The sequence below is a fragment of the Aythya fuligula genome, chromosome 21 (genome assembly GCF_009819795.1).
Source record: "Aythya fuligula isolate bAytFul2 chromosome 21, bAytFul2.pri, whole genome shotgun sequence".
NCBI classification, from domain to species: Eukaryota; Metazoa; Chordata; class Aves; order Anseriformes; family Anatidae; genus Aythya; species Aythya fuligula.
Genome location: NC_045579.1, coordinates 5327066 through 5345851, shown reverse-complemented (window position 1 = coordinate 5345851; position 18786 = coordinate 5327066). Strand labels below are relative to the sequence as shown.

General features: G+C 57.1%; 1 protein-coding gene across 3 annotated transcripts in view; it reads left to right on the top strand.

Moving 5' to 3' along the window:
• Nucleotides 1-18786, top strand: part of LOC116497573 (tyrosine-protein phosphatase non-receptor type 11-like) — a 37634-nt gene that overhangs the window by 485 nt on the left and 18363 nt on the right. The window contains exon 1 of one of the 3 annotated variants that reach the window (XM_032201401.1): nt 8303-8349. The exons of the other annotated variants lie outside the window; for them this stretch is intronic. Coding sequence (XP_032057292.1) covers nt 8342-8349 — 8 coding nt within the window. The 5' untranslated portion in view covers nt 8303-8341. Of the gene's footprint in view, nt 1-8302; nt 8350-18786 lie in introns of those variants that run through there. 3 annotated transcript variants of the gene reach the window in all.

Below are 18786 nucleotides of genomic sequence, written 5' to 3'. Positions count from 1 at the left end.
CTTTCCCATGGTGGCAGCCGGAGCCTGGGGGACTTGGGGACATCGTCCCTTCCCTGGGGTGGCTCCAGGAGGGGAAGGCAGCTGCCTGGTGGTGTCCCCAGAGCAGGTTTGGGGTTTGGGAGCTGACGGGTGGGTGCTTCAGGCTGAGAAATGGGATGGGTCACAGGGCAGAGGGCTCCTTTGGTGCTGGTACAGGACGGGGCACGGGCCCTCTGGAGCACACAGCACCTCCAGATCCTGCTCACGGGCACTCCTGCAGTGCCACCGCTGAGGGTTTGTGGGGTTTTGGGGTCTCTCTGCCATGCAGCACTCGCTGTGTCCCCTGCACAACAGGTCTTCTGCGAGCATCTGTGGCTCAAAGCACCCAGAAGTTTAGGAGGAGGCCGGGCTCATCAGTTTTTCCCCTATGTAAAACGCACGCTGATGGGTGATGGAACATAAAGCTGGGGCTCAGGGCCCCTGGATTTCCTTCTGGTAGCGCTCTCCGTGCCCACAGGCAAGTCAATATTTGCCTGCGGTGCCTCTACCCTGCTCGCTCCACCCTTCAGGGCAGCAGGCTGCTTACAGGAGCCCCAAAAAAACCCTGTCCGGTTATTGGGTTTGGTGCGGAGAGGCTTTGTGCCGGGGGCTGGCCTAAAATGCAGGGTGCCCACTTGGTCGGGATGGCATCTCCCCCTTCTGCCTGCCTCCTGGTCGAGCCCAGCTGCACCCACCGAGCTCAGCACCTGCCCTAAAAATCCCCGTGGCCGTGCCCGTGAGGTGGATGCCGTGGGGTGCGTGGCCAGGTTTTGGAGAGGGGCTGCTGGCACCAGGAGTGCTGGTGCTGAGCGCTGGGTGCTGCTTCCCACCTCCCCTCCCTGCACGGGAGCGCATCCAAGGGGGGGACCAGGTGGAGGTGCGGCGGCTCCCTGGCTGAAGGAACGGCTTTACCCCCAGGATGGTGCCCACGCGTGCCAAATCTTTTCGGGGAGGCCACGCGGAGGGTGAAACAAACCCATTTCTGGGTGCTCAGCCCATCTGGGAAGCTGCCCTGGCAGCCGTGCCAAGGGCTGGGAGCTGCTGCTCGCTCTCCCCGTGCTGGGCCTGGCCGGGGAGGCGGTGATGAAACGTCGGGGCACGTGGGTGACACGAGGGAGAACCGAGCCCTGCTGCGGGGAGAACGAGCTGCTTGCCGTCAGCCTAAACCACAGAGCTGTCGCAAACCCCGCTCCGAGCTGCTGCCAGGGCCTGGCTGTGTTGGTTCTCAAAGCCTGAGCAGAGGACAACCCCTTTCTGTCCCCTTCCTGGCTTTGCTGGCACGGGGTGCAGCGGGGTTTGGAGGTCAGAAGCCCCTGGCCTTTGGGGCAGGCTTTTTCTTCCCAGCCAGGTTCCCTGGGACGCTGTGGCTCACTCTGACATCTCGGGTTGCTCGTAGCTATTAACAAAGCAAGGCTGGCAGCTCAGGGTTGGCCACGACGGCATCCTGTGCGCATCCTCCAGGGTGGTGCTGTGCGGTCCCCGTGCCCGTGGTGGCCACGTTTCTGAGCATCTGAGGCACCCAACGCGCTCAGCTCTGCCCCGAAACCAGGGGCAGGGTTTGGGGCCACGGTGGCCCCACGGTGGCCGGGATCAGGTGTTTGGGGATCCCTGGGAGGGAGAATCGAAGCAGGTGACTCTATGGGCGACCTCGGATGTGCCCCCTCGTTGTCTTCCTTGTGAGCCATCCATCTGCATCCCACCGGGCTGTGCCAGCAGCATCCCCCTGCAGCCCTGAGATGCCTCAGCTGAGCCCGGGGACTTTTGTGCAAGGGAAATTGCACAAAATGTGTACGAAGCCTGCCAGGACGGGAAGGCGAGGGGTGGGAGATGCTGAGCCAGCAGAAGTCACAATTCAGCTACGAGCTCCCAGTCCGCTGTTTATTTCCAGATAGGGCAAGTGCATTACTGCGGGTCACGAAATGCATAAATACACCACTTCTGCCCTTCTCCAGGGAGGGAATGAGAACGGTTAATGGCCCAGCTCGGAGCAGGAAAGCTAACCTTGCCAGAGAGAGGGCTTTGGATCGGGCCCTCGGTGATTTTTCCAGCATCCTATGGTTTCCCCCAAGGCAGCGAGCTGCTCTTGTTATGGTCCCAAGACAAATGAAGCGCTCTCGACCCTGGAACACGTTTCTGGGATGCAGCTGTATCTCTTTTGAGAGCTGCCAAGCAGAATTCCTCGCCGTCTGCAGCGGCAGTCGAAGGCAAGGCGCACGGGAGGGGAAGCCAGCCTCGCAGCGCCGCGCGCAGGGCGAGTTTCCTTTGTGGCTGGGTGGTGCCGGAGCTGCTGGCCGCTTCTTCCAGCAGGGTTTGCTTTATTCGGCTTCCTGGGAGATGGTTCTTCTCGGGAATCGAATGAATCAGAGCCCTGCAGAGCCGCGAGGGATCCCAGGTGTGCAGTGTGGGTCTGCGGAAAGGGAACCGCTCGGTGCCACTGGCGCTGCCGGCACCAGCTGGAGATGCTCCTTGGTGCCAAAACCCACTGAAAAGCCACCAAAAAAGCACCAGGGCTGGCCAAAGGGCTCCTCCATCCCTGGTGCCGATCACCTTTGCCTCCCCGTGAGCAACCCACCAGCCCAGCCCCTTTTTAGGCTGCACCCATGGGTGCAGAGCTGCAGCCGAGGGGTGCCTTTCTGGGGCTCGCCCTCCTCCTGTGCGCTGTAGGTGCCCTTTGACTCCCAAAAAGGCTTGCTAAAATCCAATTTCCCAAATGCTGATTTCCCCCAGAAATCTGATTTCCCAAATTCGGGTTCCCTCCCCACCCTAGGGGCCTAATGGAGCCAAAACCCAAACAACCCCACACCATCTGGTCCCCAAAAAAACCCCCTACACTCTGGGATGCGTATGGAGAGAAGCACCCTGAAGGCTGCCGTCCTTTAGGCATCACTTTAATCCTTTCCGTTGATTTTCCCTGCAGTAGGAATTGCTTTTTTCTGTTGTTTTCTCGCTGCCGTGACCGAAGGCGGGGGCTCGGGCAGGGCTGCACTTGCTGCCCCGCGGGATGCGCGCCGGGGAGGGATGGAAAGTGGCTCCCGCAGCCCTGCGCCGTTCCAGGAAACGTGCGTAGGACGGGGCTTAATCAGATTACGGGGCTGCTGTGTTTGCAGGCTTCCTGCGTGAGTCTGAAGGGAAGAAGGAAATTCTTCGCATTAAACCGAGCTGGAAATCGGGAACTGTGCGTTTCCTGTACATGCAATTTTTTTTTTTTTTTTTGTTAATTTTGTGCAAGCGGCTCACGCTGCTGCTTGTAGCAGGAGTGCTCTGCAAAGACCTCTGCCTGCTCGTGGTGGCCGAGGGGGATGTTTGGAGGAGATGTGTGCTGCGGGGTCTCCTGCTGGCCTTCTGGAGCTGCTGCTCTCCTGCAGCAGGAGCTGTCGCAGGTGTCCCGTGCAGCCCCCACGTGCAAAGGGCACCGCTGGGGTCCAGTTGTGGGATCCCCCAGGTGGGCTGGGGGGGTGTGAGTGTTGGGTTCTGGGTCCCAGGGGATTTCCTGGGGATTTTCCTGGTGTTTGGGTAAGCTGTGGATGAGCCTCACCTCCTGCGACATCGCCTTCGAAATGCCCTCGTGTGCCAGGCCCCTGGGCCATCCGTGGCCACAGCAGGAGCGCGCGTGCCCGGGGCGAATCACAGCAGCTCCCCGTGCAACAGCTTGGGGCTGGGGCAGCCTCAGGGCGAGCAGAAATTGCATTTATCTCCCTCATTGCAGGGATGGCGGGGGGGAGAAAGGGTGAGCTGAGCTTGCTCGAAGGGGCAGGGGCTCGCTGCGCCTGCCCTGATTGTGTTATCAGGTGAGGAGCCGGCCTCTCTGCAAGCGTCTGCTGGAGGCTTTCTGGTGCCCAGCCCCTGCTGGCTCTGCCTTGCTGGCTCTTATCTCCCCGAGGAAGAAGCAGGCTGCTCTGTGAGCTGTTTGGTGGCCTGGGAGAAAAGGCACCAGGCCAGGTACCAGTGGAGAGGTGTCCCCGTCGGTGTGCGCCTCCATCCGTGCGCTCCCTCTCCCGCATGGCGAGGGGTTTGTGCAGCTGCCCAGCCCCTCGGGAGCTCAGCAGGCATGGTTGTGGCTTCCCCCTGCGCTCCAGGCACCTCCGTGCCCCCCTTCGTGTCATCTGTTGGAGAAGATATCGGTGCTGCTGCTGCGTGAGGGCCCTTCGTGCAACCCAATCCGTTCCTCGTTCCTATCAGGCTCGCCCAGATCCTGCCTGTGACCTTGGGGTGTAAGGTCTGGAAATTGCTTACATTCCCAGTGTCCGGTCATCACGCCGCTAGCACAGCGCTGTGGCTCCGTTTAGCAGCCCACCCGCCTCCCCAGGCTGCTCCAGCAGTGGTTTTTCACTTAAATTTCAACCTTGCCATAGCCCCCAGAGCCCCTCCTGGTCCTGGCCCCGCTGCCTACGGGGTCCCCTTTGGTGCCCGGCCGCGAGCTGCAGTTTGCATCTGTGGTGCCAAAGCAAACGTGGCTTTTTCTTTTTTCTTTTTTTTCTTTTTTCCTTCCTCTCTCCAAAACAATGTGCTTGGAAGTTCCCTTTTTGGTTCGGGCTGAGGTTCCAGTTGGCTTTCAAGGGAACTGCCGTGCCCCGGATGCTTTAACCCAGCGCGTTTTCATGGATATGGGCAAGAAGATGGGAATGTGCAGCTCCCCTCTGCTCCAACGAGATTTTAAGTACTTTAAAAAGTATTTATTTTACAAAGTGGATGGGTTCTAGCTGGGGAAACATCGGGAGGAGTGCGCGTGGTGGCACGAGGCTCTGGGCAGTGCCACCTCCACCAGCTGCCATCTCCAAGGGACCCGTGGCCCTGCAACCACTGCCCTGTGGCCACCTCCAGCTCTTTTTTTTTTTTTTTGTGTCCCCACCAGAGCTGTCACACCGGGCGCATGTGACAAAGGGAAGCGGGGACAGCTGGGGCAGCCTGAGGGAGCTGTGGGTGCTTGGCACGGGCACGGAACAGCCCTTCCCTCGGGACATGCCGCCTGCCCGCAGGGGTGTCAGGAGGGTGGGACGCCTGACAGCACAAGATTTGGTTTCACAACAACCGAAAATCCCCCTTCACGCCATTCCAGCAGCATCTCTTCCATGTAAGGGAGATGCCGGGGCTATCTTTGGCCTTGGATTTCTTTTATTATTATTATTACAAATTTTATTTTTGTCTTTATTTCTCTCTCCCCCCCCCCCCCCCCCCCCACCTCCTTCCTCCCACCCTCCTGAAATATTTCCATCGGTCTCCTCTCTAAGAAGTGTAACAAGCCCTGCCACTGATTAAATTCTAAATATAGCCCTGGTATTTTTATTTTTTTTTATTTTTTTTTTTCTCCCTCCGATTCTTCGTGATGTATCTAGGTAAAAAATAGCCTTGGCGACTCTTCAAAGGGGACGTGGGCCTGTTACGGGCTATATTTTTGTCTTGTCACCCTGCCCGTAGCTCCAAAATAGCCCCCCTCGGTTTTAATTAGCTCGCCGGGTTATATAATCCTGCAAGCTGAGGATTTCTGGGCTCAGCAGGCCCGCACGTGATGCCCTGGGCTCTGGCAGGGCGGTGGGGACGGCACCGCGGGACCCTCCCGGTGCCACCTGGGGCAGCCACGGTGCCGTAGGTCACCCTGTGCCCCCGGGTTCTGCTCTTCCCTGTTTCTTTTTCTCTTCTTTATTGCCTTTATCTCCTCGTTTTGTCCTGGTTGGGGAGCGAGGAGCCAGCTGAGTGGGGAAGGGGTCTGGGGAAATGAACCAAGCTGCTCGGCCGGCTGCGTTGCCTTGGGGCTGGTTTTGGGTTTCTTCTGCTCCTGGGGGAATGGCTCAGGGTGTTCCTGGCAGCATCCTGACAGTAAATCTTGTGGTCCTGGTGGAATGGAGGACGTTTGTCTTCCCATAGCCCAGGTTTGAGGGTTTAAGCTTAGGAAAACATCCTAATTTCATCGTCCACCAGGGGAGGTGGCTCTGCGCTGTGCCCAATCTCCAGCCCTGCCACTGCAGCTTTGCTCGGCCCCAGAATTCATGTGCTTTGAGGATGGCCATGCTTGGGCTTTGTGTGAGGAACCCCAATTGCATCCAGGTTTACAATGACCCCGTTGATCCAGCGTGGGGCAATCCAGAGGCCACCAGCTCCTCGGAGGAGAGGGCTCACCCGGCGCAGCGTGGCTCATCCCGAGCCTCTCTTCACCCACCCCTTTTAGACCACGAGGAGCGGGTCCCGCGAGGGAGCAAAGCTTTCAAAAGCTTTGCAGCCACCAGATGGAGCAAAGGAACTTAAAACAGCCCCAGCTGAGGTTTTGGCCAGGGTCTGCCACTGGGCAGGGAGGTGTCCCCAGCGCCGTGCGGGCACTGGTGGCACCCAGCGCCTTGCCGAGCTCTGTGCTGGTTCCAAACCCCTCCTGGGAAGCAGGGCTTGGGATGAGCCTGGCAAGAGGGCAGGATTTTGGAGCTGGGTGGGCGTTGCAAGCCCGTTCCCTGCCCGCTGGCCACGCGGATGACAGCTCCTTGCGCCCTGGTGCGTCTTTAGCAGGGTTTTTTTCGCCCGTGCGAGAGGAGCCGTGCTGCAGCAGCGATGCCACCACCAGGCTCACCCCACCCCACCCCACCCCACCTCACCTCCTGCCGTCACCCACGGCTCGGAGTGGGGTTTCGGTCCTGTTCTTGTGGGGGCTGGCGTCAGAACTGGGTGCTTCAGCGCTGCTGCTGCAGCAGCGGAAACTTTGGGTGCTGTCGTTTCGCTGTTCAAAGCGGGGAGGAACTGGCGTGCTTCAAGGAGGGCAGTTCGGGAGGGAGGTGCAGTTTTGGAGGGGTCGGGTAGATTTTTGGCGTCCCGTCTGATCCCTGGGGTGCAGCGGGTCTGGGATTTGAAGGGGGTGGACTCGGGTGCGAGGTTGGGTGAGGACAGGGAAAAGAGCCCCGCTGGTGGTTTATCCAACCACGTTTGGGCAAGACCTACTGTGGAAAAGGACTTCCATGGAAGGCTAATACAACAAAACCTATTTTTTTCGCCCCTTTTCACAACTTTTATCTCCAGCATCTCTGATTCCTGCCCATCGCTGGGGGCGGTGTTGTGGAAGGAGGGAAGTGCCGTGCGTTATAAAGCACCGGCTGGCCTGGGGGCGCAGGTCCTGATCCAGTGCCACGTCTCCAATGCCCTGGGCTGTGAGGTTAAGCTCTCCACCTCCTGCTGGGCCCAGCTAGGTCCTTTGGGTGCAATCCCACCCGGCTGGGGGTGATCCCAGCCCTGCCTGGCATTTCCTCCTCTGCCACCCCCCCCAGGGCTGGGCTGGAGCGCTGCGGTTGGGGCTGTTGTCATCCCCATCTCCTCCGTGCCCCAGCTGCTCTGCTGGCACATTAAGGGCTAGCCACAAAGCAGCCCTAATTGTGCTGAGTGGCTGTAGGATAATGGGCTGAAGGCTCAGGCAGAGGCGGCCGTGCTCCTGGATGTTTAATGCCTCCATGGATGTGTGTTTAGTTGGTTGCCTGCCCGCAGGATAGCTGAGGTCTTGTTTCTCCTGCCCTAGGAAGCTGGTAATGGAAGGATGCTGAGGATGTGGGCAGGGGAAGGGTTTTGTCCTGCCGTGCAGTGTGTAGGGCTGTCGTGGTCCTCATCCTGCAGAAATCCCTTTTACAAGGTCTCCAGCCCGGGTACCTCGGGGTCAATCCCACCTTGCGAATCCCACCTTGGATGGCAGAGGAACCGGGTCAGGGACGGCTTCTTAAGCTTAAATTCGAAATCCCCCAAATCAACAGATGCCTGGGGACATCTGAACGTCCTGAGACCCTTGTTCCTCTCGAGGGTGTGTGGCAGCCCCATCCCTGGCAGGATCAGCCCCCGTCTCTGAGTCGTGCAGAGCCGCTCATTGCCGGGGCAGAAATCTCCTGCAGGAGGAAGATGTAATGGGGTGGGGGGGGTGTTGTCCACATACAGGACCTCCAAGGGATGCCACTTTGCCCGTTACCCTCCCTTTTTGCTCTCTTTCCCTGCCGTTTGGGCTGCCCCCCAGCCGACACACCCCATGCGCGTGGCGCTCGCCCTCCCAGTCCCCACCAAAACCCAGCTCACAGCTGCCGGGCTGGTGCCGATAAGAGGAGGAGATGACTTCCTTTTCTTCTCTCCTCCCCCTCTCCCGTCCAGAACAAGCTTTTTTTTTTTTTTTTTTTTTTTGGGTAAATAACTCGCTGTCACTTCTTCGCTCCGCCACCTCGGCCAGCCCCGCGGGGGATGCTGGAGGCTGGGACGTCCTAACCAAGCCGTCCCCACCTCCCGTACCCCGCGACCCTTTTGGCCTTTTCGAGCTCTCCTGCGGTTTCTGGGGACCGAGGAAATCTCTCCGCGGGGCCGGGAGCCTTGGCCAGGGATGGTGAGGTAGGATGTCTGCTCTGCGTGCTTCTGTTTCTTTCGGAGATGGGAAATCTGAGTGGGAGCAAGGTGATGGGGACGCGGCGTGGAGGTCGTCTGCGGCGCTTCGGTCGCAAGAAAACCTCTGGTTCTGTGTGAAGCTACTAACAAAAGCGTGGGCACGGTGATTAACAGGGCTCGTTAGCTGGCAAGGTCTCTGCAGCCGTGTAAGATTCTCCACTGGAAATTACCCCTCGTCACTCGGGTGCTGGTGGCTTTCTCCTCGTGCTGGCTCCAGCGCCGCGCGAGCAGTTTCATGAGCGTGATCACCCCAATTGTTAACAGGGCTCGCTGATAAGGCTGGCGGTGCCCGGGAGAGGTTACCCCAGTGAGCAGGAGGTTATTTCGGGGTTGTTATTAGATCTGTATCGTGTATTGCATTGTTAGCAAGGCTGCCTGGATGCTTGCTCGCTTATCTCTTGGTGCGCCGTGCCTTTGGGTGCTGCCAGCCACCTTGCCGGCACGGGGGCACTGGGCTTCCAGGGGGGCTGGGTACCTCTGGCTGAATTTTGTGGTTATAAAACGAGCAAAATTTAGAGAGAAGGGCGTTTTGTGGAGCAGGGAGGGGTTGTTCAAGGCATATGAGACATGGAAGGCTCTGGGTAGGGGTGTGAAATGGTCCCTTGGCCGGAGCATCCTGAGGTTTTCCACCAGCCCCCTCGCCCACCTGGTGCCACTCACTGATTTCTCAGCTTCTCCTCTCTGCCCTGGGTGTGTTCTGCTCCGCTGGGTCACAGCGAAGAGCTAAACAAACTCTTTCCTGCTCCGGGAGGAAGGCTGTCACTCAGACAGCAGCTGGGCTGGTTTCGTTGCTGGCTGGTGAGATAGAGCTGTGTATTTTTAATGCCCCAACAGTCTGGCAGGTGGGCCTGCAATTTAATTTTAGCTCGCTTTGTGAGAACGAAAACATCTGCAATGGGCAGGCCAGGAAACTTCCATGAACGGGGGAAGCTCAAGCAATATTTCTCCTCCTATCAAACCTTTTTTGGACCAGGAGGTAATGCCTGGCTGAGGGTAAAGCACAGCACGTTTTTACGGTGGTCCTAACACAGAGCCCGATGGCAACGCAGCTTGAGCTTCAATTTAATTTCAATTTGGGGAGCTAATTCAGGAAACGTGGAAGCTGCAGCTGAAAAAAAAAATCACCTCCCACACCTCAGGGGGCTGGTGCCTCCATCCAGAGCAGCTGGAGGGACGCAGCTACACCTTGTTTAATTAAGGGAGCCTGGGTGTAAATCCTCCGGGCGCCTTGGAGGAGCCCCAGCTCTCGGCTTGCTGCGGGTGCAGGTGGGTACGGCTGGGTGTGGAGGTGCAGGGCGGCCAGACAGAGCTGGATCTGCCTCTCCCATCCTGTGGAAATGGAGAAGAGGCACAGCTTGTACCTTTTTCCCCCCCCAGCGGTTTCGGTCTCGTGTCGCCATCCCTCTCCTCTCCATCCGCGCGGCGTGCGCCGAGCCCGGGGCGTGGAAAGCTTTGCGGTACCTGGCCCGAGCGCTCCAGCTGGCAAAGCCAGGGTTTAGACATCAGCAGGAATAAAATGCACGGTGGATTTCAAACCGGCAGCCTTTCCCTGCCACAGAAAGCCTCCAAACGTTTGGGATTGCCTTTTCTGTTCAGGCAGGGAAGGACCAAAGGATCTGTCCCCCTGCGAGCAGAGGCAGGAGGGATGGAGGCAGTGCACCCACGGCCGTGCACGGAGCTTGGCTGGGTTGCAGAGCTGGGCAGAGGGCAGGAGAAGGCCCTGCCTTGGCAGCAGGGCACATTTTTGAGGAAGCAGCCTGCTGATTTCTGAGGTGAGCAAATATTTGGATGCCAAAGAGGGAAATTAGCACCGTGCGTATCCTGTATGGTTTTCTGCTGCTTTCTTTAAAAACAAACCCAAAGTGCCTCAACGAGAGACTTAGTGCCCTTGGGGCACTCGGCCCTCATCCTGCAGCTCGATCGGCGGTGACTTGTGCCAGCTGGAGCACCAACGGGACCCCAGTGTCCCCCTGCAGAGCTGCCAGGTGGATGGGTGCCAGCATCCGTGGTGCTTGGTGCGGGCTGGGGTCAGTTCTTTGCTGCAGGTAGCCAAGAGATGTGGAGTTTTAGCTCCCTGGCTGTTTCAGACCTGTACTTCACCAGCTGTTAAGCTGAGAGCCAAAATCCTTTCTGGTACAAGCAATGCGAAGGAGGAGGTGGCAAGGGGACAAATTGTAAGATTTATCCTTTATCACAGAGCACCCTCCGAGGAGGTGTGGGCAGGAGGCTTGCCCTGCAGCCTCTGCCCTGAGCCTCAATTACACAGGTCGAATAATTTGAGTTAATTTAAGGTTTGTGTAACGCCCTTCCACCCGAACCATGTGTGTCCTGCAAGCCTGACCCGCGTCCTTGGAGCAAAGAGGGGCTGTGTTTGTGTGCGTGGCTGGTTTTCTGAGCAGCCCGACTCATTTTGGAGTTGCCCCTTTGCTTATCTCCAATTCCTATTTTATTAGGAGAGGGGAAACACCACCAACAGATATAGACGTGGAGGTGAGTGTTAATGTGCCACGTCTGTTGCATCCCGAGATGCTCAGGTGCTTTGTTCCAGCCAGATTATGAATTTTGTGTTGCCACAGGGGGTACGATGTGGTGCCCTACAGCAACGTGGGGTCAGGTTTTCCCCTTTCCCTTCTCACCTGGCACCCCGGGGAAGGACAGGGGCTTGCTCTCTCCTCGAGGCATCTCTCCCTGCAGCTACAGAGGGGACCTGCCTTCAGCAAGGGCTGAGCAATGTCTGAATCCTCGAGTCCTTGCGAGCTGCTGCGCTCGGGATCTGAGCTGCTAGACCCAATATTTGCAGCCCTTTGGAGCGGGGTGGTGGCAGACACGGCCGTAATGCCTCTCGTTTCTTGCCCACGTGCACCAGGGCGCACAGCCCGTGTCTCCTGGGAGGAGATGGACCCAGTGGGACCAGGGCAGGTGCAGTGGTGCTGCTGAAAGCCGCTCACTGGAGCAGGACGAGGGGAAGGCAGCAGGCAGGTGCCGTCTCTCTCACATCCTTCATGCAGCCATGCAAAGAACACGTCGCAGCTCGGCTTTTTGCAGCAGTGGAAGGCCAGCTCGCATGCTCCATCGCCTTGCTGTTCGCTCCAGCCCTGCAGAACAAACTGGCATCCTCAAAGATGTATTTTTGTCCCCCCCCCGATCTTAATTTTGCCCGTGGTTTCCTCTCCTTGCCGCCGTCAGGCCTTTATCTGCGGGGTGCAAGAGATGGTGGTGGACGAGGTTTTCCGTATCGGCGCTGTGGGATGGGCTGCGAGGAAGCCTCGGAGATAGGACCAGGCTGTCTGAAGGCTTTGCCTGCGTGTGCTGGGGTGGCTGGAGGCAGCCTGGTGGCCTTTGGGTACGGCCCAGCCTGGATTTGGCTGCTGGAGGCAGTGATCCTCCGAAATCAGCCTCTCCTCCGAGCCGCCCTCCGGGCATGCAGATGAACCGATGTCAGAACCGGGGCGGTTTGCGTGCCCCACGGCACAAAATCCTCCTAGCTGCTCCTCCGTGGCCCTGCTCTGGTGCAGGTGCCCATGGTTGGTCCCTGCTAGCTGGCACGAGGAGCATCCCTGTGCCACAGGCGTTGCCATCAGCAGGAGGCTGCTGGTGGAGCTGTCTCAGCTCCGCCTGGCGAGTGCTGGCTGGGTCAAAGCGAAAAATCCCAAGATGAGTGTTTTTTCCCCCTTGTTTTCTGTCCCCATGGTAAGGCGGGCATGGTGACTATCTAACGAGAAGCATGAAAACGTGACCTTTTGTCTGTAAAGATCACCCCGGCTTCTTCAGTCTTCAGTGTACAGGACAAAAATGATGCGCCCTGTGCAGCGGGCAGAAGCGCTCACCAAGAAGGGAGTGCCTGCATCTGCAGGGTTTTTTTTTTTTTTTTTTTTTTACATTTTTCTGGCTTTTCTTCTGGAAATGGCTATTTCTGAGCTGATGACCTGGGTAATAGCCTTGGATTTCCTCCCCCCGAGAGCTGACAGGTGGCTGTGGGATGGCATTTTTGACTCTTCCCATCGCAGCTCGCAGCCCTTTAGAGGAGCCAGCTGGTGCTCGCAGACTTTCCTTCTCCCCAAGCAGGCAGGCAGGGATGGAGGCCATGGACGTTGTCCCTACGTCAGCCTGCGAGTTTTAAGACTTTGCAGGTCCCTTGGATGGTGTATTTTCCTTCCAGCCCTAATGGCCTGGCTTAGAGGTGGTATTTAATAGGAACATGAAGCGCTGGGTGATTTTCAGGCCATGCTGCCTCTGGTCCATGCTACCGTAGGGCCTTGGCCCTGTGTTTAGGGTCAGACTGGCTGATCCCAGAGGTCTTTTCCAACCTAAATGGTTTGATTTTATGTGCCAGGCGCTCTGGAGGCTGAGTTTGTACCCGCATCCATCCCAGGCAGAGGAACTGATGTGTGCCTTTGACGGGCTGCTAGTTACGGACAGGATTTTGCTGCTTTTGGGAGGTGGGGCGGATGGATCAGGAGGAGGAAGAATGGGACAGGGCCTAAAAAGAGGAAGAGGTGCCAGTGGCAAGCAGGGACTGGAACAATGCAGATAAAGGGGCTGAATCAGAGGGAGAGGATGAGCGCAGCCTCCTGCGTGTGTCACGGAGATGGGACAGATGTGGATTTAGAGTAATTAACTTAATGCCAGCTGGGTTTCCGGAGCTGGTAAATCAACTCATCTGCAGCAGCTTGCTGCCAGGAGGGAGCCGCATCCTGCTACACCTCTGCAAGGGCTGGAGGAGAGAGCCCGTGCCTGCTGGTGCTGCTGGCTTTGGGCTTTGCACGTGCGCTCTCCTGCCTCAGGACAACCAGGGGGCAGCTGGGGACTGTGCCCGGGGACCCTCCTGCAGGTCCCCGGGCCTGAGCGTGGATTAAATGACAAATTCATGAAGCTGGTGCCGTGGTGAGGTGCTGCTGCTCTCCAGCTCAACCCAGTTGCTTTGCCTCAAGGCGCTGTGCCTGGTGTGTGATGTTCATGGCAAAGCTCTGAGGAGCTGCGTGTGAAACCATTCCTGGCTGTGCCGTTTCCAAACCAAAGTTTCCAAGCAAAACGCATGGGGTTGGGTCAAAAACCCTCTGAGCGTGCCGTGGAGGAGCTCTGGGTACGCTGCTGCAGCTCAGGTATCAGTGGGGTGTCCTGGCCGGGGATGTCCCCTGCCCTGTGGGGTGTCCTGCAGCAGGGCTGGGGGGGTTTCAGGAGGGTCCAGCCCCATCCAGGGGCTGCTGAGTGCAGTGGGGAAGCTGCTCGTGCCTCGGTGTTGGGTCCTGGCATGGCCACTGGCTGGAAAAGCCACCTAAAGGTGCTGGGAGGGGAAGGAAAGCCTGGCTGCTTGTCCCTTGAGGCTGCTGAAACCAGCACCGGGGACTTCCCCAGGGCTGCAGTGCCCAGAACCAGGGCTCTGGGTCATTTCCCTGGCCCTCCTGCTGCTTTGGAGCAGGGCGAGACCTCCTATGACCCGAGCCGTGTAATGAAGGTGGTTGGGCTAATTAGCAGGATGTTAATAAGCCCAACCCACGGTGCCAAGCTGGCTGTGCCCGCCGCTGCCGGTCCCTCCTCTCCGACACGGTGTCTGCGTTGTTCTGCTGCTGTGTTCTCTGGGGAAGTCCCTCCGTGCACACACTCTCACTAACCATACGCCTTGAAGTTTTATGGAAAAAAAAAAAAAAAAGAAAAAGATGCTTAAACCAGCCTTAAATCTTTAAACAAGGGGGGGAGGCACACCAGAGCTGCTGCGCAAACGTGCAGTTTGCTTTGAGCTGGTGCTGAGAACTTGGTTTGCGCACAACTTGGGCTCCAATGAGCTAAAGGGATGTCAGGCATCTTGATTGTAGTAAAAATTGGTGAAAATCAAGTGTTACACCCCCTCAGATAAATTATTCTCGCCTGAGACAGGAATCCATTAGGAAATGCTCTGGAAAAAGACAAGGGGAAGGCACAAGCACCCCAGAGATCGCGAGACCCTCATGCACCTGCTTTGGAAACGGATGCGCCGACTTGGAAAAGCAACGAGAATTTTTGGGGGTGGTTTCAAAGCTGTTTCCAGCAGTCTTGGGGGATGTCAGGTGTTGCGCGGCGGCGTGACGAGCCGTCACAAGGCTAATTGCTTTAGGAAAAGGAAAATATTTACCTGTACGTGGCAGCGAGGGGGATGTGTGCGGGGTCTGTTTATTTAGCGCGCCCCCCCTGGGGCTCCGCTCGGCATAACGAGGCTTCTGCTGGGGCTTGGATTGAGCCAGACCAGAGACAACAGAGGAGGGTTTGCGAGATGCAGGCGTGCCCGTGGAGAGCAGCTTTCAATGAAGACGTGGACGCTAATAATTTGGTACGGAAACACCAGGAGAACAGCAGCATTGGCTCTGCACGCCTCACTAAATTGAGCCATAAGGGAGCAGGATGAGTGCGTCCCCTCCCCAGCTAACGTGCAGCTGCTTATTTTCATCCCTTCAGCAAGGGCTGTCATTTTGATTTATTTATTTGATTTTTTTTTCCAGCCGTCTGGGATGTGCTATGTCACCTTGCTGTAGGTTTTTGCCCATGGCCAGTGTTTTAGCATCTTGCTCAGCGGCTCCTTGCAGGGGAGTCGGTGTCAGCATCACCCCCTGGTGCTGGAGCTGCTGCAGAATGAGTCCCCGTCTGCCAAGCAAGCATTGGGGTGCCTGTATTTTGGGCAGAGGAAACTTTCAGCCCTGGTGGATCCAAAGAAAAAGCCTGGGCGAGGTGACCCTAAGCATCTTCTATGCCCCCAGGTAATCCATGAGCTCCTCAGACCCAAGCGAATTTCTGCTGCTCTTTGGGGAGCTGCAAAGCCGTAGAGAGCAAACGGTGCTGTGCTGAGCCTCGCTGCTCCTGGAGGCAGCAGGGTCTGCGGCAAACCTCTGGAGATATCCCTCAAAAAGAGGAGTTATTGCTTGGTTCTCCAAGCCAGGGGTGTTCCTCGCCGTCCATAGGGCTCTTGCAGGCACAGGACGGCATCATTCACTCAGCCCAGATGTTTGCACCTTTTAGGACCGTTCCAAGGATTAAAAACCTTGCAGAGAGTGAATTCTGTGCCTGTCTCAGCACCACTGCTGCTTAAACTGCGTGGTGAGAGCTCACACTGTGCATCCCCTTCGTGTTTGGCACCGAAGGGAGCGTCTCAGCTGTGCGCAAACACAAACTGATGGCATTTTCTCCTCCCTTTAAACAGAAAATCAGCGCAGGGATCCTTTAAGCAGCTCTGAAGTTTCCTTCCTAGCTGCTAAATAGGAAGCAGAGTCGGTGCCCTCAGTCACACCAGCTCTCCCCAGCCCACCTCCCTGTTTCTCTGCTGGAAGAAGCACCGCTCCGTTATCTGCTTGGCTGCTGGGTCCTCATCCTGCCCTGCCTTCTCCCGGGCAAACAGGGCCACCAGCAGCTCCTGGGGGGGCCAACCTGAGGGTTTTGGTCCCCTCATCCCCCTTTGCCAGCCCCTCGGCCAGCCAGGTCTCCGTGGTGTTCAGCCACCCAGCGCTAACCACACGCGGTGCGTAGGCGGCGGCTCTTGAGCCACGTTTGCTTTGATCTTCTCCAAGCCTAACAAAAAAACGTGTTTAGAATACAGGGGTTCCCGGCAAGGCTTATCAAAATGCCTGATTTTATACGTTTCCGAGGGTCTGACAGCGTTGTGAACTCTCTGTTCCACTCTGTCCCAAGGGCGCCAGGGCTGCGCTTGCAGCAGAAAAAAGCGTGATGCGTGTGGTCGGGAGGAAATGAGTAACGCTGCGTGGACCTCGTCAATAATGAAAGAGAAATTAGGGGGGAATTTTTAATGTGCAGAAAGGTTTCCTTCTCCAGAGCCTCTGCTGGAGCCCTGCTCCCACCCCGGGGACTGCTGTGCCTTTCACCTCGGTGCCATCACACCGAGCCCTTGCTGTAATGCCTGGGTGGGGGCAATCACCCGTTGAGGGTTTGCCTTTTTATTCCAGTGGGTAAACCCCAGCTGGAGAAGCTGTCCTGAGCCTACATTTGCTTGTGTAGGTCTGAAACGGGAGCGTTTTGGGGTGCTGGGCAGCTGTTAGGAGCTGGAGCTGTGCTGTGGGGGCTCCCAGTAGGGGAGGGATGCTCCAAACGTGTCCCGCTAGTGCCCAGTGCCTGTGCTCACGCCAGGCTTTCCATGTGGGCTTTGCTAGCATGCTGGTGGTCATCAGAGCGTGCTTGCTGCTTCTGAACGTGCCGTGTGGCCTGGTGTAAGCCAGCCCAGGCTGATGTCTGAGCTCCCACCACGTGCTGGCAATTCCCATCTGAATCCCAGCCCCCGGGCAGCCTGGGCGACGTCCCAGCAGGCAGTCCTGGGCACCTAACGCTGCGTGCAAGCCTGCTTTCTATCTTTATTTCAAAATATTTTTTTGTCTAGCTTTGGTTCCTGACAGGCACTCGATATCTCTATATTTTTAATTCAACTTTTATTCTAGATGGCTTGGCGGGTGGAAGGGAAACTCGTTCCTCTGCAAGAAGGCAGCGCTGCCTGCAGCAGGCAGGGCGCATATTGACTTGTAGCAGGAGGCACGAAAAGTGGCGAGATCCCCCTTTTTTTTTATTATTTAAAGCAATTCTTCAGGCGTGACTCAGCTCCACAAAACAGCTCGCGACCGAAGGGCTGCCCGTGCCCGGCTGCACGCTAACGCCTGTCATTAGCTGCCATTGATGTTAATAATAACCCTTTTTGGTCTCCTAGGTCGGGGATCTGCTTTGGATCCTCTCTGTTGGCTTTTCTTTTCCCATTTTTTCCCAAAATGTTGCAGCTCGGCACATAAATATAAGTGCAGGAGGTTGGACTCGAAGCCCGGTGCTTGCTCTGTGCAGGTTTTGGTGCCCTCCCTCCACCAGGGTTGGTGCTTGCTTCTCCCCTGCTGCACTGAGGCTTGGTTTTGCTTACCAACAAATGCACTTTGGTATAAAAACGTTGTGAAAAACAGCCGTAAAGAGCCTCAAATCCTGTTTTAGCCGGTCTTGCTCTCGGTTTTTAATCCGCTGTTTACAGGAGCAGGGCTGACAGCTGGGAATAGGTGTGCCAGAAGATCCTGGGAGGGGGAGAGGTGGATTTGAGTTGTCTGCAGCTTGGAGCTGCAGCAGGGGCGAGGATTTGCGCTGGGACAAACCTCGTGGTTTTTTGCTAATTTCCATGTAATCCAGGCAGAAAAGCCTCCGGGGAGAAAGTGATGGATTTCAGAGCTGGGATTCCCAAATGGAGACGACCCTGAGTTTGAAACCATCCCTTTCCCCAGGTTTTCTTTCTTCTGCAGAGCCAGGGGAGAGGTACAAACTGATGTTTACGGAGGTTTGTTTTCCCCATTTTTTGTTCCTCCTCCTCTCTGTTTTGCTTCGGGATTTGGAAGCTGCCTCCCTGCCTTCTCCTGCTTGCGAGGGCTGCGGAGATTTTCTCCCCAGCCCATTGTTTGTGCTTCTTGCGAGCTAAATAACAAGCGGCCTGTGTGTGCTTGTGTGCTTTGGTCCCTGTCCAAGCAGTGGGAGTGATGGAGAGAAAAGGCGTTCAGCAGTTAGGTTTCTATTCGGTGGCACCAAGAGCACATCAAAGCCGACAGGCCCCCTGATCTGCCCCCAAAGGTGATGGGTAACCTTCCTCCCTCCCCAAACACCCATCCTTCTGTTTTGGGAGGCAGCCACGAGGTCCTGGCCCCCTCATTGGGATCCGTGAGTGATAAGGGGATGGGGACGATGTGTAGGTGTGCGTGGTTCCCATGGTGGCAACCCTTGAGCGCTGAGCACCCCTCTGGCACTGCTGTCACACCAACCCAGATATTTTCAGCCCTAGAGCACACTTTTGGCTGCCAGTACGTGCCTGCCAGGGCTCTCCTCCTACAGCTTTACCCACGATGTTGTCTTGGCTTTTTCCTGCCGCGCTGCGCTGTTATTTTTGCCGTTCTGCCTCGCTTTCGGCAACTCCGCCGTGTCCCCGAGCTCCATTAAGCTCCATTAGAGGCTCCGTTCCCGTGCCAGCAGCAGTTTTGCAGAGCAGTTAAGTGCCGGCCCTGTGCAGGGTGGGTTTGTAAAAGGGTGTCACTGGTGATGTCGGGAACACGAGGCTCGGAAGCGCCGGGAGCCCTGCTTGCCATCTGCTTGCGTGGCCCTTTCCGAACGGCGCCGCCTTCCTCCAGAACTCAAGGATCTTTCATCAAAACTGTTTGGGTTGTGGTGTGAGGGAGGAAATCCCAAATTGTGGAGGAGGCCGTGACATTTCTCGACCTTTTCTCTGTGTATCTGGGAGACAAACACACTCTGACGAGCGCGCTTATGTTTGTAGATCCAGTCTTGGGGTGTATTTCCCCAGGCAGGCGCTCGGCGAGATGCTGGGCTGCGCATTTCCCTGCAGCAACCGAGACCAAGTCACAAACCCTTTGTGGGGACGGCGTGTCAGCTGCTCCG